The 17211-nt window shown below is 42.2% G+C and overlaps 2 protein-coding genes across 14 annotated transcripts in view; one reads left to right on the forward strand and one right to left on the reverse strand.

Moving 5' to 3' along the window:
* Positions 1-1143: 1143 nt before the first annotated feature.
* On the reverse strand, positions 1144-15601 carry SLC25A29 (solute carrier family 25 member 29). 9 transcript variants are annotated; one of them, XM_065595709.1, is made up of 7 exons: positions 15463-15601; positions 13516-13600; positions 10630-10673; positions 8467-8501; positions 6668-6782; positions 4684-4767; positions 1144-3472 (listed from the first exon to the last, which is right to left on the reverse strand). In XM_065595709.1, the coding sequence occupies exon 7, from the start codon at positions 3437-3439 to the stop codon at positions 2729-2731; it is 711 nt and encodes a 236-aa protein (XP_065451781.1). In that variant the 5' UTR covers positions 3440-3472; positions 4684-4767; positions 6668-6782; positions 8467-8501; positions 10630-10673; positions 13516-13600; positions 15463-15601; the 3' UTR covers positions 1144-2728. The 9 variants fall into 9 exon arrangements, with proteins under 9 accessions (XP_065451781.1, XP_065451782.1, XP_065451780.1 ...); XM_065595710.1 differs by lacking the exon at positions 8467-8501; XM_065595708.1 differs by lacking the exon at positions 6668-6782.
* A 344-nt stretch (positions 15602-15945) lies between these two features.
* The window catches only part of SLC25A47 (solute carrier family 25 member 47), a 42973-nt gene continuing 41707 nt past the window's right edge, over positions 15946-17211 (forward strand). For 3 of the 5 annotated variants that reach the window (XM_005308831.5, XM_005308828.5, XM_065595703.1), the window contains exon 1: positions 16105-16245. The gene's annotated coding sequence lies outside the window, so the exon portion shown is untranslated. Of the gene's footprint in view, positions 16084-16104; positions 16246-17211 lie in introns of those variants that run through there. The other 2 variants (XM_065595701.1, XM_042858711.2) reach the window with 2 other exon arrangements.

Below are 17211 nucleotides of genomic sequence, written 5' to 3' on the forward strand. Positions count from 1 at the left end.
TTTCAGTACTAGTCTTCTATGTGGCTGGGGAAAGTGCCAACCACAGATGAATTCTGCCAAGCCAAAAGTGAGCCTCCTTTTGCCGAACATCACTAAATATAAGGAAATGCGAACAGTCATGGAGATCTACTAATTCCTACCAGCAATGGGGTGGTCACATAACACACATCAGAAGCCTGCTCATCCCAAGTGGATTTCTTATCCTGCAACATCATTCCTTTTTAATTTCCATGAAGTGCAGCATGTAGTCAGTCAGGTTTTTAGCCTGTAACCAGATCTATTTTTCCTTTAGCTGGAATGTAAAGAAGCCATGCTGAGGCATTTTAAATATTATACAAGTAAGTGTTGGGAGGAATCCCAGTAACAGCATGATCTAACTATACATCCCTTTTAAAAGCACAAATCATACTTCTGAAAGTGGCATTACTGAGTTCTCAGTGTTTCTTCCACGAGTTTGCTTCACTTTACTAGAAAAGCTTCCCTGCAAAAAAGCAACTAGCCCTGCACAGTCACACATGAATCTGGAAAGCAAACATTATTTCTGGCTCAAGCATCAATATCACTAATTGAGTCTGCAGTCAGAACTTAACTCTGCTGATCAGCAAGCCTGCATAATTCTCCAGAACCAACACAGCTAACAATAAGGAAGTCATCAATAAAATAACACAGTAGGCCCAGAGCTGTTGTATAAGGAGGTACTATGTACCCAGTCACACTTCTGTTGGGCAGCTAGTTAGCAAAAGTGAAAAATTAATGGGGAGAGAGAGAGAGAGAGAGAGAGAGACAGTGTAGCTGGATATATAGAAGATAAAGCCCTTAATTTCAGGATGTCTGGTCACCCTATTCTTCTGGCCATAAAGAAAGAAAAAGCATTATTAGTAAGCAGCCTGAAACCTACTTTAAAGCATTGCTGTTTTAAAGAGATCCGTTTAGTTCAGCTTTTACACTCATGCTGAAAACAGCCCATTGCTATACCTTTTGCTATCAGGAGTATGTGTAGAAAATAAATTCCTTTAGGCAAAGAAAATGTGCATCTTTCAATCCTTTTGGAAGCTAGGTATATTAGTCAAGTCAAAAGGGTATTTAAATACAGAAGTGTTAACACAGGGTCACTTCTATTATAAAAAGAGAAGAGGACTGAAGTCAAAATTTTTAAAAATTTTATTCCTTAAGTTTATATTACAGTAAATACAGAATACTGTACAAAGGTGTAATTGTCTTTGCTCTGAATTGTTGTGCATATACATCTTAGCAGACACGTTTCACATTCAGTTTGAATCTCAGTGCAAGTAGGCACCAAAACATCCAACATACCTCCAAGGTATATAGAGACATACCAGTTTTACAGGTTTCTCCACCATATTTTGTTACAGTACAAAATGCTATGAACTGAAAGTTTTTTTAAAAGTGTAAACACATATTGCACCTGTCCCAAGCAGAAGTGTAACATGTTCAACATCCACTATCTCACCGAGCAAGCTTGATACATTTAACATGCTTCCCCTTCATCTGTTTGTGCCAAGCAATCGTGGTTCTTATCCAAAATATTGGATAATTTTGTTTAAAGCCATTAAAGTAATCCCTTTTGGGCACACTGCTATAAATATAACAGCTGGTGAATGTTACAAAAGGTTCTCCAGAACCCTTTTCAGTATGACTTTATCCAATGCACTGTAACCAAATACACAAAGTCAGGACAGTGTAGTACAAGAACTTAATGTAATACCAAACCCTAATCCCCTCTTAGGCATTTCAGCATTACACCCCTATCCATTATTCCAGTGGCATATGGAACCTCCACCTCTATGCCTCTGTGTATTTTCACCACTATATATATATAAAAAAAAAAGTATATAAGTGATGACCCCCCAGTTTAACAATTTGAGCAGGAACTAAGAAAGGACTTCGTATTACACATCACTGACTGCCATATTGCCTGTTTGGAGAATGGTGAGCGGTGGCATGTAATTACGTAAACCTCTCCAGAAGAACGAAAGCTGCTTGCACTAAAGCTAGTTAACACATTCCATGCACACACAAAAATGAATAAAGTTGAAAGTAAAAGCAAATCATGCCATCAACCTCACTTGCCTTGAGTCTCCTTAACTCTGCAATTTAAAGAAACAAATGTAGGTGGGGTTCAAATGCTCCTTTTAAGCACAATGAAACAATACATCTGTGTATAGAAGGAAGTGAGAGAAGTTACTTAAAATAACTAAACTCAAATTTACAAAAGTCAAGGAGAAAGATGTGGCTAGCTGAAGGCTACTCCATGCCTTAAACATTTAAGAGTTCTCTGTAACATCTCCAGCATAGTAAACCATGACTTCTAATAAAGACTACAGGTGTCCCAGTCAAATACAAAAGAGCATTTTTTGTATTCAAACAATATGATCCTCTTGGTCATTCAAAACATGATTGGAAGAAAACCTGGTTTCTGGTATTACAAGATTCTCCAGACCATACATAGTGATAGAGCAGCAGTGTCTGTACAGTATGTTTTTAAAGTCAGATCCCTACATTGCCTGGATTAACACATTTTGATCATTATAAAAGGCAATAAGCTGCTTATAGAAGTGATGAGATGAAATCCTAAGTAACAGCCTCTATACAGATAGAATTTATTTACACAATTTCTATAGATAAAATGTTTACAAAAATAAGCCCCGTAAAATGAACTCCAGAAAATAAACATGTAACAGATGTGTCAGATCACTGAACAATGAATTCACAAGCTTGAAGGCTGCTGGATTGCTGGACCTGCCTCACATTCATGTAGATTCTCTTCCGACCTCATATACATAAGAAACACTGTGACAGTGGCAAAAGTAGCTGCATTGACGGGGAAAGCTCGGAGAAGTGTAGAAGTAAGACCCCTTGTAAACACCCTCCAACCTTCCTCACGGTAACTTTTTCTAACACAGTCCAGAATTCCATTGTATTGAACAACTCCTCTGACTCCATCTGCCTGAAGCCGGGACTTGATCACATCCACAGGATAGGTAGACAGCCAGGATACAATTCCTGACATGCCTCCAGCCAACAGCAATTTGGGGATGATGTAACTGTCCTCCACTTCACAGCCTAGGTATCTGGTCAAAGAGTCGTATGTCAGGAAGTAAAAGCCAAAGCTCGGTGTCTCTCTTAGGAATGTGGAAACCATGCCCCTGTTGATGCCTCTCAAACCTTCCTTTTGGTAGATTTTAACTAAGCAATCTAGAGAATTCTTGTAATTCTTTGACTTTAGACTGTATTCACCTGTTCCCTGAAGTTGCATTCTTGTCTTAGCTAACTCCATAGGGCAGCAGATCACACACTGAATGGCTCCTGCTGCCGAACCTGCAAGAAACTGGTTTAAAGGAGTGTCTTTTCCGAGAGCACGGATTGTGTTTCCCTGAACGCCAAACACAAGTGCATTAATGAAGGTAAGTCCCATCATTGGTGACCCAATACCTTTATAAAGTCCAAATGCCTAGAAAATAAATTAAAAACAAAATGCTATTTAAGAATAGTGTTAATTATTTTCTAAGACTGCATAGAAAATAAGCTTCTCTTCAGCTCTTGTACAACTGTTGCTCCAACTTCTCAACAAGGTGGCTGGTGGCAGAGATTCCCTACAAAGTACTCCTCTACCTCGATACAACGCTGTCCTCGGGAGCCCCCCCAAAAATCTTACCACATTATAGGTGAAACCACGTTATATCGAACTTGCTTTGATCCACTGGAGTGTGCAGCCCCTCCCGCGAGCACTGCTTTACCGCGTTTTATCCGAATTAGTGTTCTATCGGGTTGCATTATATCAGGGTAGAGGAGTACAACATTGTCTGTCTGCGTTAAGCAATAATTAGATCAACAGCTAGAACTTCAAAAAGCATCTTTCAGCATAAGAACATTGCTAGTTAAATGTTTAAAGTTCTCATAACTATGTCGCAAGGACAATTATGATCATATAGTCTGATTTCCTGTATTATACATACCACAGATTTCACTCAGCTATTTTTGTATCCAGCCCAATAACTTGTGGATGAATTAGAGCATCTTTCAGAAAGACATCCAGTCTTTGTTTAAAGACTTTGAGTCAGTGGTGCCCAACTTTTCCTGTCACTCCCCTCCCCTCCCGCTAGTAATGGAATCTGTCTAAATCCCCTCTGTTACTGCAGCTGGCTCAACAGAGTAGCTACATCTGGGGGTGGAGCAGAGCTGCAGTGCTCCCTCCCCACCACACTGTGGGGTCTGGCCCAGGGCACACCGCATGCCTCCCTGAACTTCCTCCATGCTCCCCTAGGGGGCATGCCTTACAGTTTGGGGACCATTGCTCCAAGTGATGAACCCTCCACAGAGATTTAAGATGTTCAATTGTTAATTCCCTTTTTTAAAAATTGCATCTTATTTCCAAAGCGTTAACTTTGTTGACTTCAATTTCCAACCATTGGATCTTGTTTATGCATTTGACATCTAGATTACAGGTCATTCCAGTGCTTTGACAACCAGGTTTGAAAAGATTTGGTGCAAATTCTTAACTGTTTGGAAGATCCAGAGATAACAAACCTGTCCTGATGAAATGTGAGTTTCACCATTTGGAGCTCAATTAAGATCAGAGTAAAACACTACCATTTCATAGTTTTTCTAATCACATTAAATACATTTATTTATCCTTGTATAAAACAGCAATTGGCTACTTACTGATTCATGCTTTATGATAGATTGAAAGCAATGGTAGGTCCCACGGTAGAGAGGTTTCTCTACACTTTGTACTTGAAGGCGCACCTACAAGAAGTTTAGTGAGAAGAAGTTATTTGTATGGTAATATTGATGTAACTGGTACACTAGTGCTTGGTACCTATATATGGAGATATATTATAGTAGTGTCTACACAAAGCACACAGTAAAGATATCAGAATGCCATAAATGGCAATGTAAAATCATTTTAAAGAGATGTTCAGAGTTGATTGCTTTTGAGATGATGATTAAACCTGGGGGGGAGGGGGGAGCGTTCATTAAACTAAGTCCTTTTTATAAAAAATGGGAAATATTTAGCCATTTTGAAAATGCAATAGGGTGAAAACTGGCAATAGGTTTCACCCACGCTAAAAACCAAAGCTTTCTTAACCTAGATGTTAATGATATTTGTCAACGCTTTGGGATGTAATGGAGAATTTTTATAATTGATCTACAAACTAAGCATGAAATGTGGCCAGTGACATACTATCAGTCCTCAAATGAACAATTTTAGAATGTCCGGACCAAGATTTTCAAAAAATGGCTAGTGTTTGTGGATGCTCAACTTAAGTCACCTTAATGAGGTCTGATTTTTCTCACAGGTGCTCAAAACTTTTTGAAAAATCGGGACTGCTAATGTGTCTCAAATTGGGCACCCCCAAAAAAAAAAAAATCACAAGGCTCTTTCAAAATAAAAAAGAAAAGTAGACCCAGGATTTAAAGGCAGAATGCTAACTTAAGTGTTCAATAAGCTTTATAAAGCATATTTCTAAGCTACAGTGCTCCAAGTGATCTTTATTTACTGTGATTTATATATACTCCCTATGCAACATGCACTTTACCCATAGTTTTTCTAGAATGAAACAGTATATTTTTGGTCAGAAAGATGCCACTGTAATTGTGTGTGGAGACTGTCTAGGAAGAAGTATGGCAGAAAGGGATCTAGGGGTTATAGTGGACCACAAGCTAAATATGAGTCAACAGTGTGATGCTGTTGCAAAAAAAGCAAACATGATTCTGGGATGTATTAACAGGCATGTTGTGAGCAAGACACGAGAAGTCATTCTTCCGCTCTACTCTGCTCTGGTTAGGCCTCAGCTGGAGTATTGTGTCCAGTTCTGGGCACCGCATTTTAAAAAAGATGTGGAGAAATTGGAAAGGGTCCAGAGAAGAGCAACAAGAATGATTAAAGGTCTTGAGAACATGACCTATGAAGGAAGGCTGAAAGAATTGGGTTTGTTTAGTTTGGAAAAGAGGAGACTGAGAGGGGACATAATAGCAGTTTTCAGGTATTTAAAAGGGTGTCATAAGGAGGAGGGAGAAAACTTGTTCATCTTAGCCTCTAAGGATAGAACCAGAAGCAATGGGTTTAAACTGCAGCAAGGGAGGTCTAGGTTGGACATTAGGAAAAAGTTCCTAACTGTCAGGGTGATTAAACACTGGAATAAATTGCCTAGGGAGGTTGTGGAATCTCCATCTCTGGAGATATTTAAGAGTAGGTTAGATAAATGTCTATCAGGGATGGTCTAGACAGATGGTCTAGACATGGTCCTGCCATGTGGGCAGGGGACTGGACTCTATGACCTCTCGAGGTCCCTTCCAGTCCTAGAATCTATGAATCTATGAGAAGGGATAGGGCGTGGGAGGAAGGCCCCGTATTCTCATGTATTTATAGGCCACTCCTTTAAGACTTCAATTTGACACCCCCCTCCCCCAATTTGTCTCCTGCACTTTATAAACATTTTTAAACTCAGATACACACATGTAAAAAGCCATATTCCAGTAATTAACATTGATTCTGGCTAGAATGATAAAGCTAGAACTTCGTCTTTGTTTATCAGAGTGCAGGGTTGTGAGCATTTTTGGGAGGGAATACCTATTAGCCATCCAATATGCTGCAATTTCAAAGCAAAACATGCTTTTTAAAAGAAGTTTTAATTCTAGATACCGTAGTTCTCCAATTTGCATGATGGATTCTTGACCCCAGTAACTGTTCTCCCTATCTGCTTAAAGCTCCCACCGGTGTCAATGGAAGACCCATGCATACAGCAACAGCAGAATATCTATGATAGTGAAGGCAACGTGTGGGTCAGGAAAGGATTTTGGCCAGTTTTGTTTGTTTTTTGTTCAAGTTTCATATTTAGTTTTCACTTTTAAAGAGACAGTAAAATTTACTTTCAAAGTTAAAGATCATTAGTATTTTCCTCAAAGTAAGAACTAGATCATGTAATAGGCAAACTAAATGTCAAGGGTCACTTTTTAAAAGCAAAAGATGGTTTGAACTATCTAAGCACAAGAGCACCTTTTTTAGCCTGCCATATGGCAAGACAACTCACTCCAGGGAAGAGACCTTGTTAAAATATTGCAGTACAGAGTGAGATATTAAACCGGTTACAAACCACACTAAACTAAGTTTACAATGTGATTTAAAGAGATCATAGCCTCTTAATTTCCTACAGATTACTGAATACGTGATAGTGTGGTGTGAAGGATTTATCAGCCTTAATTTGGGATTGTTACAAGTAGCAGAGCCGTTAAGTGTGCTATGACGCTCATTCTGAGCAATGCCAATAAATTTAATACTACGCTACCATGAATAAAAGAGCAGTTTAATGTTATTGGTACTATTTTTCATATCCCCTGGCTGTAAAGCCAAGTTACCTTGTTTACAATGAGTCCCAAACTGTACAGGCCTTGGAAGTAAAGGAAATAACTTAAGTTTAAGACCTTTCATTGCCCAATAACTTTTCTATACGCAAGTGTTTGCAGATAAAAGATACCAAAAGTGTGCTCTGTATCCACATTGGAATCCTTGGTATAAAGCTTCAGTTTCTAGTCCTAACTGAAATATTGGACCTTGAACCTATCACTTGGACAGGACTGAATACTACCTCTCAAACCTTAGGCCAGTATAATTGGGCATAAAAACACCAAATCTAGATATGATGGGAGGGATTTTGTTTGCTTTTTAAATGGCAGCTGTTTGAAGACACGTCAATTGTCAATGTCAGAACTAGTCAGGACAGAGATGTGTTAACTGGCACAGTGGAGGTAAATGTTTCATAAATGCAATTTATCCATGGCTCACTGCCACATTATTTTCTACTCAAAATATTTAAAAAAGTTTGATGCTTTTATGCTATGCAATTTGGCTTATGAGAGTCTGCGAAGAGGTGGGTTTTATTACAAAATTATACTATATCATTAATCTACTGATAAATTCTTATCTTCCTCCTTCCTGCATCTGACAATTCATGGTGATTTAAACAGGCAGGCCCAAAAGTAACTTCACTTTACAATTACTGAATTTGTTTTAAGATATCAAAGAGTGAGCAGCAAAAAAGGCAAATATTAAGTGTGCACAAGTTTGGTGCATTTTAGATATGTCTAAACTAAACATATGCATTTCAAATTTAAGAAGTGGATGAAACAGATCAATTGAAAGTGTGCCCAAGATCCAGTTTCACAACCACTTTGTGCACAACCTTAAGCACATGGTGAGAAATGCACACCAGAAAGATTCAGAAGAACATCTATAGACTTAAAAATGTTCCCATTAAAAAGGGATTCTCATACCCCACTCCCTCCAATTCAGAACACTAGTAATGGGACACATCAGTTTAAAAACTAAAAAAAAAAGAAGGGGGGGAGGGAGAACTATATAAGGTTGTCTGTTTGAACTAATCATACATTTTGGAATAAATTAAGACTGAGAGAAACAGAAGTGTTCACCTGGTCTATACTTACTAGGTAACTCTCCAGTGATGAGGCTTATCTGTCATCTACAACAAAGTAACACTTTTGCTGTTAATGAAGACAGCCCCTAGCTCAGAAAGTAAAGGCAGTTAAAAGCAACAAAGCAATTTTACACATTACATCAACAAACCAGGGAAAGGGAGTTTGCCACTTTTGAGATTAGACTCAAAATCTGTTTGATTGGTTTTAGCATGATTTTAGAAATTAATTCTTTATTCTATGTGTTTCCGCCATCTCCCCTCCTCCCCCCCATCCCACCTTCCCTCTCCCCCATGTTTTTGCCCTTATGAAGCATGATTGCTGGCAAAAAGGTTTAAAGGTTGAGGAGGAAGCAGAATTCTGGCTCTATTAATGCAGCTTCCTCATTTTTAAAATTAGTGTATTAACACTTTAGTATATAGTTAAAAAAAAAAAAAACCACCACCAATCCAATTAGCCATCAGTCCTGTAGAGTTAATCTTAACAGAACACACAAGATACAGCATTTTATAAACGGTTCTCTCTTTTTAAAGACCGGTTACAAATTCTTAGTTTTCCCCATACTTTAATAGTGATTATACTGGCTGATTATACAAATACTGGTTAGTATTTTATTCTCCAGTATGGAAAAAGCAGGAAAGTACTATTCCCTTCTACCAGTACGAAAATAAGTTACCCTGGATTTAATAAAGCAACAACTATTAACACAATTACAGAAATTGACAATACTCCATTGAACTGTCATAACAGTTAGTCTACAGCCAATCCAGCTCTCACTGCACATTAAATAATGCTTAATTTAAAAAAATTACAACTATTAGAACATTCAGCACTAGAGTATCAATCCTTCAGACTTAAGCACTTGCTTTTTATATCCTCCCAGTAGTTCCATTGACTTAAACATCTCCCAAAACCTGAAGTTAAGCATGTATTTTAGTAGTTCCACTTTAGTCAATCAAACTAGACACAAGCCATACATTTAAGCATGATTAAATCTTTGCAGGTGTGGGGCCCTAGTACTTTTCCTCTGCACCAACTCTAAAAATAGTTGCAAATCCAAGTAATACAATCAATGAGAATGCATTTAGTGAAATGTAGCCGAACTGTTTAATAGCGAAGGTTAACATATCTTGAAGCGTAAACAGTTTGCATTGGACTGATAGGAACTTAATACCCAGTAGATAGAGTCTTTTCAATAATAAACCATGTGGCTAAAATATGTAATAGGGCGATGCACACCCTTAATAGTCTTCAGATATTTCCCTCATTTATTGCATTTAGATATCCAGCTTTGTGCTGAACTTAATAAGCATAATGTGAGATGGCATGCTCTGTAGAGGAGAAAGTTATCAAGTACAGTATATTAATTTATTACTGGGTACATCTTCTATTGGGAGACTATATTCTGCCTTTACAGGTGACTAGACGGAGTAAAACTCTCAAAGTGCCTATATCCCATTTTGAAAAGTGACTTAGACACTTAGGAGCCTAAGCCTCATTGACTTTCCAAGAGACATAGCCAATTCTGAAAATACTATCCTTTTATCTAATATGCCTTCTATTTCTAGCTACTTGAATCCTAAATCTCAGTCTATCTGCATACGATACGTACAGCTGATAATCATTAGCATCTCAAAGGAAAAATTAATTCTGGCTAGGAAAGGTAAAAAGATTCTTTTTCCTCTTCAAGGAAAGAAGCCCAAAGCAGTGTGTCAAATTGTGAAACTGCTGCTTCATGCAGTTAATTGCTTTTGTTCACTAATGATATAACTATTGGCCAATATAACAATGCTTTCAGAGTGAGAAAAAAAAAAAAAAAAAAAAGGAAAAATTCCAGCCCATAACAAAATAAGATTAAATTACAAGAGAGGGTACAGACAGTTTTAGATGTCAGTGATAAACAGCTGCAGGGAAGCAAGCCTGGATTCAAATTCTTAAGTTTAAACTCTGTCCTGTTACTGGTTTGACTCTTACATTCAAATGGTTTTCATTTGCTTTTAAAGATCTGGGGCTTCAGCAAGTCTAGAAGAATACTTGAAAAGGATTGCTTCAAGTTTTGCACCATCAGGCTTAAGCTTCTGAAATGCCGGTGTTTATATTTTTTCCCCTTGTAAATACTTTTGCACTGCTTTCTGCCTAGAGTGTGGAAGTTAAACCTGTTCAAAATCAACCCACCTTAACAGTGTCGAATGGATGTCCTACTAGCACCCCAGCAGCACCTGCAACAAGATAAATGGCAGTTTTATGGTTGTACGATCTAGCATTTTTTCCCTTACAGCAATCCAACACTACAGTAGTCCTAGAATGAGCTGGTAACTCTAGGTGTAACTCAAGGTGCACTTTGTTACAGGCAGGCCACACATGGAACAAATTACCAAGGGAAGCGGTGGATTCTCCGTCTCTTGATTTTTTCAAATTAAGACTAGATAGCTTTCTGGAAAATATGCTTTAGTCAAACAAGTCACTGGGCTAAAGAAAGGGTGAAATTCTGTGGTGTGTTATTCAGGCAGTCAGACTAGATTATCTAATGATCCCTTCTGGCCTTAAAATCTATGGACGTCGTCATCCCCAGTAGGCAAGTATTGTGGTATCACAGGCATGTCCATGTAGAAGTGACAGATTTCCTTGAAGTGGAAATCATTGTCAGGTATATATGATCTTTACTGGATAGGAGCAAAACTGAGACAAACAAGGCTTCTTGTAGGAATAGGCTAACAGTCTTTCCAGATGTGGTGGAAAGCAGTGTCCCAACACAGTACTCCTGATAGAATTTGCTCGAGTACTAACTGAATGGAGTGAAGAGATCATCTCACTATGGCATAGTTAGGACTAGGCGTAAGGTTCTTTGCCTACTATTTTGAAGCCTGTAAAGAAAGTCTTCGGGTAATGAAGTATAAAAAAAAAACTCAGCGACAACAGTTCTTTAATGATGATTGGTGGCTTTACCCTTACTCATCCATGTACCATTAGACATTGTTTAAATACACTAAGGGCTTGCCTTCACGTGATCTGCTACTGCAGAGCAGCTGTGCCATTCTAGCCCTTCAATGTAGACACTCACTGCAGTGATGCAAAGTGTTCTCCCTTCAGTGTAGTTAATCCACCTCCTTGAAAAGCCTTTGCTAGGTTGACAGAAGAATTCTTCCATTGACTTAGCCTTATCTATATGGATAAGCTTAACTTCTGAGTGGAGACCTGGCCCCAGTTACTAAGGCCTAGATGGATAAAGGAACGTGGGCGTGGTGACAGTGAGTGTTGCCATGCCTAACTCTCAGGTGCCTAAAAAGTCACTGGGATTCACAAAGCCTGATCTTGGCACCTAGGCTTCTTATGCAATGAATTGGGAGAAACTGGTGCCTAAGAATAGGAGTCATGAAAAGCCAGCATACTAGGTGGCTCCTTACCTAACCTAGCTAAGGGCCAAGATGAAGCCAAGTGCCCTGTGATAAGCTCTGCCCCTTTCTTGGAGATAAGCGCCCAACTCTAGGCTGCAGCAAGGCACCTCCCTTTGTTTGGGATTCTCAGCTGCATGCCCTCTCTTGGTGTTACATGCCTATGCTGTTTTAGTAAGAAGCAAGGAGAGAGAACTCCCACTGGGGCCTTATTGTGGGAGTTCGGTGTTTAAGTCCTTTTGTGAATCTAACCGTAAGTACAGTAACTCCTCACTTAAAGTCATCCCAGTTAACGTTGTTTCGTTGCTGATCAATTAAGGAATATTCTCATTTAAAGTTGTGCAATGCTCCCTTCTAAGTCGTTTGGCAGCTGCCTGCTTTGTCCATTACTTGCAGGAAGAGCAGCCTGTTGCAGCTAGCTGGTGGGGGGCTTGGAACCAGGGAGGACCGGCAGCCCCCCTATCAGCTCCCGGCTCCCCTAAGTTCCCTGTGCAGCAGCTGCCCAGCAGGCTAGCAATTGCTGGCAGTTGAGCTGTCCCTCCCCACACTACCATGTGCTGCTCCTGCCCTGTGCCTTGGAGCTGCTCCACAAGACTCCTGCTTGTTGTGCAGGGGGGAAGGGAGGGTCTAATGTCAGGGTATCCCCCTCCCCCCTGCACCCCGCTTACCCCATCTTCCATAGAGCGGGGGGACATAGGACAGGGCTCAGGACAGGGGGAGCTTGCTAGCTGCAGTCTCAGCAAGCTGATCTAATTAACAAGGCAGCGTACTTAAGAGTGGGTCAGCGTACTTAAAGGGGAAATGTGCAACACACACACAGTCTCTGTCTGCAATGCTGTCTCCCCTCCCTCCATTCCTGCTGCCTTGTAGAGTGAGAGAGTTAACTCTTGAGGGTTCAGCCAATTGCTAATTCATCATTTAGCAGTAAGGCATTCCCTGGGAAATATCCCACCCTCTGACTCCTCCACCTCAACCAAGCTTCACAATCATCATCACTGTGTACCAGTTCTGGTGAAAGAAGTTTCCCTGGAACCTAACCCCCCCCCCCCCCCTTTACATTAATTCTTATGGGGAAATTGGATTCGCTTAAAGTCACATTTTTCAGGAACATAACGTTGTAGTTAAGTGAGGAGTTACTATATTTAAATCCTCTATGAAATTCTGATGTATGGTGTTAAAGATCTAGCACATCCCCTACAGCACAACTATCAGGATGGATAAAAATCAATTTTTTTTATTTAAATCAGATTTTTTGATAAAATGCCTTTTGAGGAAAAAAACCTCTCTCATCATGGAATAGAGATTATAAATTCTAAAGTATGAAACAATATATTCATGTAATGTTTAAGAAAAAAGTTTTTTTAAGCGAGTTCCAATAATTCACAGATTAGGGACCCAATCTTATGGGGTTCCAGGGGCTTCTATATAGAAAGATTAACCTAAATAATCTATCTACCCAATGGGACTCAGTGCTAAGTCTAGAAGATACCATCAGAGATGCTTAGTTTTGCAGTTCTCAAACTGTGGATTTGTGTCTCGACAGATAACATGCTTGTTAACAGCAAAAATGTTTTTAAATAAAATAAATAAATATACAGAGGTGAGAAATAACAGACCTCAACCCTACTGTCCCTCTGCAAATTTGTGTACAGAGATTTCAATCCCTTACCTCTCTCTAGAAGTGCAAAGTTTCAAAAAGTTCAATGAATAGAAGATTGTTGGGGGCGGAATAGATCTGGACAAGGAGAAGTGTTCTGGAGATAAATGTGAGAAGGGAGGGGCAGATAGTAGAAACAAAAGTGAAACTGATTGAGCAGCATATTCCAGAAGTCTGGAGATCTTTCTGAGCCCTGGTCTGGGGGCGGGGGGGGGGGGAATTGATCTAAGTTACGCAACTTCAGCTACGGAAGTGGACGTACTTAGATCGACTTACCGTGGTGTCTTCACTGTGTCGACTCTGCCTGCGCCTCTCGTGGCGCTGGAGCACAGGAGTCAATGGGAGAGGGCGGGGGTGTGTGTGTGTGTCAATTTATTGCGTCTAGACTAGATTTACTAGACTAGACACAATAAATCAACCCCCACTGGATCGCTGCCCGCCAATCCGGTGGGTAGTGTAGACATATCCTGAGTGTAGCCTTCATTGATTTGAGATCTACCATACCATTCTCTCACTAGAAGGGAAAACCTATAATGGCAGCAGGCCCTAGAGTTGTGAAGAATATGTATTAAGGTTATAACAACCAACAAGAATGCACTTTTATGTAGAAATCTATGATTTATATTGAGTCTTCCTGAAATCCACCCTGATGACTATATACTTCAGTTACAGAGCAGTGGATTCCAATAGTGTTTTCCCCTCCCATCTCTACCTTCTATGTAAAGGTTTTACTGCCATCAGTCAGCTAACCATTTAACATCTCTTCCAAGGGAGAAAGCTAAAGGTTACACTTGCATTGTTTTATTCAGATGGCCCACTGATCCTTAGTCTTGACTTGTTAATGGAAAAAGCCTCTATTCTTTCTAACAGAGATAAGATCTCTTGCTCTCTGGAGTTCACAGCTATTGCCAGAGGCAGGCAAGCAATTCCCTACACAGAAGTTAGAGGCTATGCACAATTGCGGAAGAAACACAAGTACAGATTGTCAAGCGGGTGCCATACCCTACCCCCTTGCAGGGCCTTCCCACCTGCCCTGGCATCCCCTGCTACGGGAAGTACTTAAGCTTAAGAAAGCAGCTAATGCCGCATCTAGGCACGTTTCCCATCAATGTGATTAGCAGGAATGAGAATCCCCTCTGTGTGCTTTGTACGTGTGGGCAGGCAGTGGAAGTTAGTGTAAGAGCTACACGAGGTGTGCATTGCGCACAAGGAACCGGAAGCCCCGAGCAGGGGCACATTCAGCATCGGGGTTTGCAAGTTGTGGGGTGGCTGGGAGGGAGGGCGGAAATGGTGGCTGTTCTGGGGGGAAAGGGAGGTGAGGAGACTCAGGACGTGCGCCAAAGGAGGTGACCGGGTTGGGGAGCAGCTGTGGAGAAGGGGATGATGCTCAGTTCAGGGGGAGGGGACAGAGTGCGGCTCATTGTTCGAGCTCCCCCTTTGCTCTTGGCGGCCCTGGACGCAGCAGAAATCGCGTTTCCGCGAAGAAACCCGACTCCTGGGCGCTGACTCACCCCCTGCTCCTGCACCAGCTCCGCGCACGCTCCAGCCTCCAACCGCGGGCTGAGACAATGGGCCCAGCCCGGCCCCTACAAAGAGCCGGAGCCATTCAGGGCGCGCGGAGCGAGCGGAGGCGTCAAGCTCCCGGCGCTGGCAGAGCGAAGCTGCCACGCCAGCAGCCCGCAGGGCGGGGAAGGACCCGCCAGCGCTTGGAATCCTTCTCCCCAGCCGCCCCGGCACGGGGAGAGTCTGATCCACCCCATCTCCTGTGCATCCCCCACCGTCAGTGCGCCTCCAAAGCGGCCCCTGCTCTGCACCCCGGGGCCGGACATGCTGCCCCAGCGCCCTGGCTCGGCTCCCACCCCTCGCTGCTGGCAGCCGCTTATGTAACCGGATCACTGCAGCAATCCCCAGGCACTCGCGCGGAGCCCCAGCGCCGGGGGAGCCTCGCTCCTCTCTTACCGCCAACGCATCCCGCTAGGAAATCCAGCGCCATCCTGCTCTCCGCGGCCCCTTGCTGCAGGCCCGGTGCGTGCTGCTGCTGCTCCCCCCTCGCTGCACGGGGGCACCACCGCTGCTGCTCCGGCGGCTTCCTCGGGATTGCAGGGGCTGGATGCGGGGGTCGGCGGCTCGGGATCGGTCGAGATCAAGGACTCACGAGGCCTCCCCCGGTAGCGATGTCAGCAGCGCCCGGCACACGTTCCAGCCCTGCGCAGCGCAACCTGCTCCGCTCTCGCCCTTTCTATTTCTGATGCCGCTCGTGCGAGGCGGGGGGGAGACAGAGCCTTATGGGGAAGGGGAAGCCTCCAATCAGCGGCAGCGGGCGAGACAACACCCCTCCGGCTGAGCCCTCTGCCTGGCTGCCGATTGGCGGCTCCTCGGGGGCGGCTGAAGCGCTTGGGGAGGAGGGTGGAAGTCGTGGAGACAAAGAAGCTGAGAGGCTGGGGGGTGCCTTGTGCTCTCTCCTCTCTGGGCTGGGGCCTGGCGTTCCGCCCTGGGGCAGAGCCTATCGCGGCCCTGCAAGATGCCAGCCGGGAACCGGCCCCGTCAGATGCAGGCCGGGCCGACAAAAGGCTTTTTCAGGCTGGTAGTTCTTATGATAATGCAGCAACTGCTCCACCTTCCCCCCGCCTGCTCTTGAGTCGGCTGAAGCAGCGGTTCTCAAGCCTTACGCAGTTTGCTGATGGCCACTCCGAATTGAGCGGAGAGTCAGACGGAGGCGGGTATTAGACAACCTACGGGCTGGTACTGGTTCACACTTTTTAAAAATCTCTTGTATTGGTTTAGGAACTGATACAGCTAAAGCAGTACGGCCCCCTAGTGGGGATGCTGTTATACTAGTATCACATTCACCATGTCTGCACTAGACATGGGCTGTACCAGTTTAACTGGATTTGTATAAAATCACACCCCTAACGAAAAAATGGTGTAGACCAGGCCTAATGCAGAATCATTGATTCTCTGGAATAGATTATTTTCATGTTTGAGACCATGAAGGATATGATTTGTGTGTCTTTATAAAACACTATGCAGCCCTTGTCTAAGGTATATATCAGTATTAGCAATATGCTGTTGTGAATTGCCTCTGTGGCGCTCCTTTCACTTTTTTATAAAAATTTTCCTATTCAGATTCCTAGGGTTCCAGTCAATATAGATTTTCTAGGTCGAGAAGGAGGATTTCTCTCGAGTTCTGCACAGTGATGTTTGCACAAGACTGAATCCTGTTAAGATGGCACAGCTTTTGTTTAAATCTGCTAACAGTATTCAGTTACCCTCTTCCTCAAAATGTGGACTCTTATCTTGCAAGTGGGGCCAGAGAAGAGCCTCGATGAAGTCAATGGGGGGGGGGGGTAGGGAGTCTGTTGTGATTTTTTTTTTAAATTGATGCCTGGCTATCTTAAAAAGAACAGGAGTACTTGTGGCACCATAGAGACTAACAAATTTATTTGAGCTTAAGCTTTCGTGGATGCATAGAATGGAACATATATTGAAGAGATATAGATATACACATACAGAGAGCATGAAAAGGTGGGAGTTGTCTTACCAACTCTGAGAGGCCAATTAAGTAAGAGAAAAAAGCCCAGTACAGACAGTTTGATAAGAAGTGTGAGAATACTTACATGGGGAGATAGATTCAATGTTTGTAATGGCTCAGCCATTCCCAGTCTCTATTCAAGCCTAAGTTAATTGTATCTAGTTTGCATATCAATT

Source organism: Chrysemys picta, chromosome 4, assembly GCF_011386835.1.
Source record: "Chrysemys picta bellii isolate R12L10 chromosome 4, ASM1138683v2, whole genome shotgun sequence".
NCBI lineage: Eukaryota > Metazoa > Chordata > Testudines > Emydidae > Chrysemys > Chrysemys picta.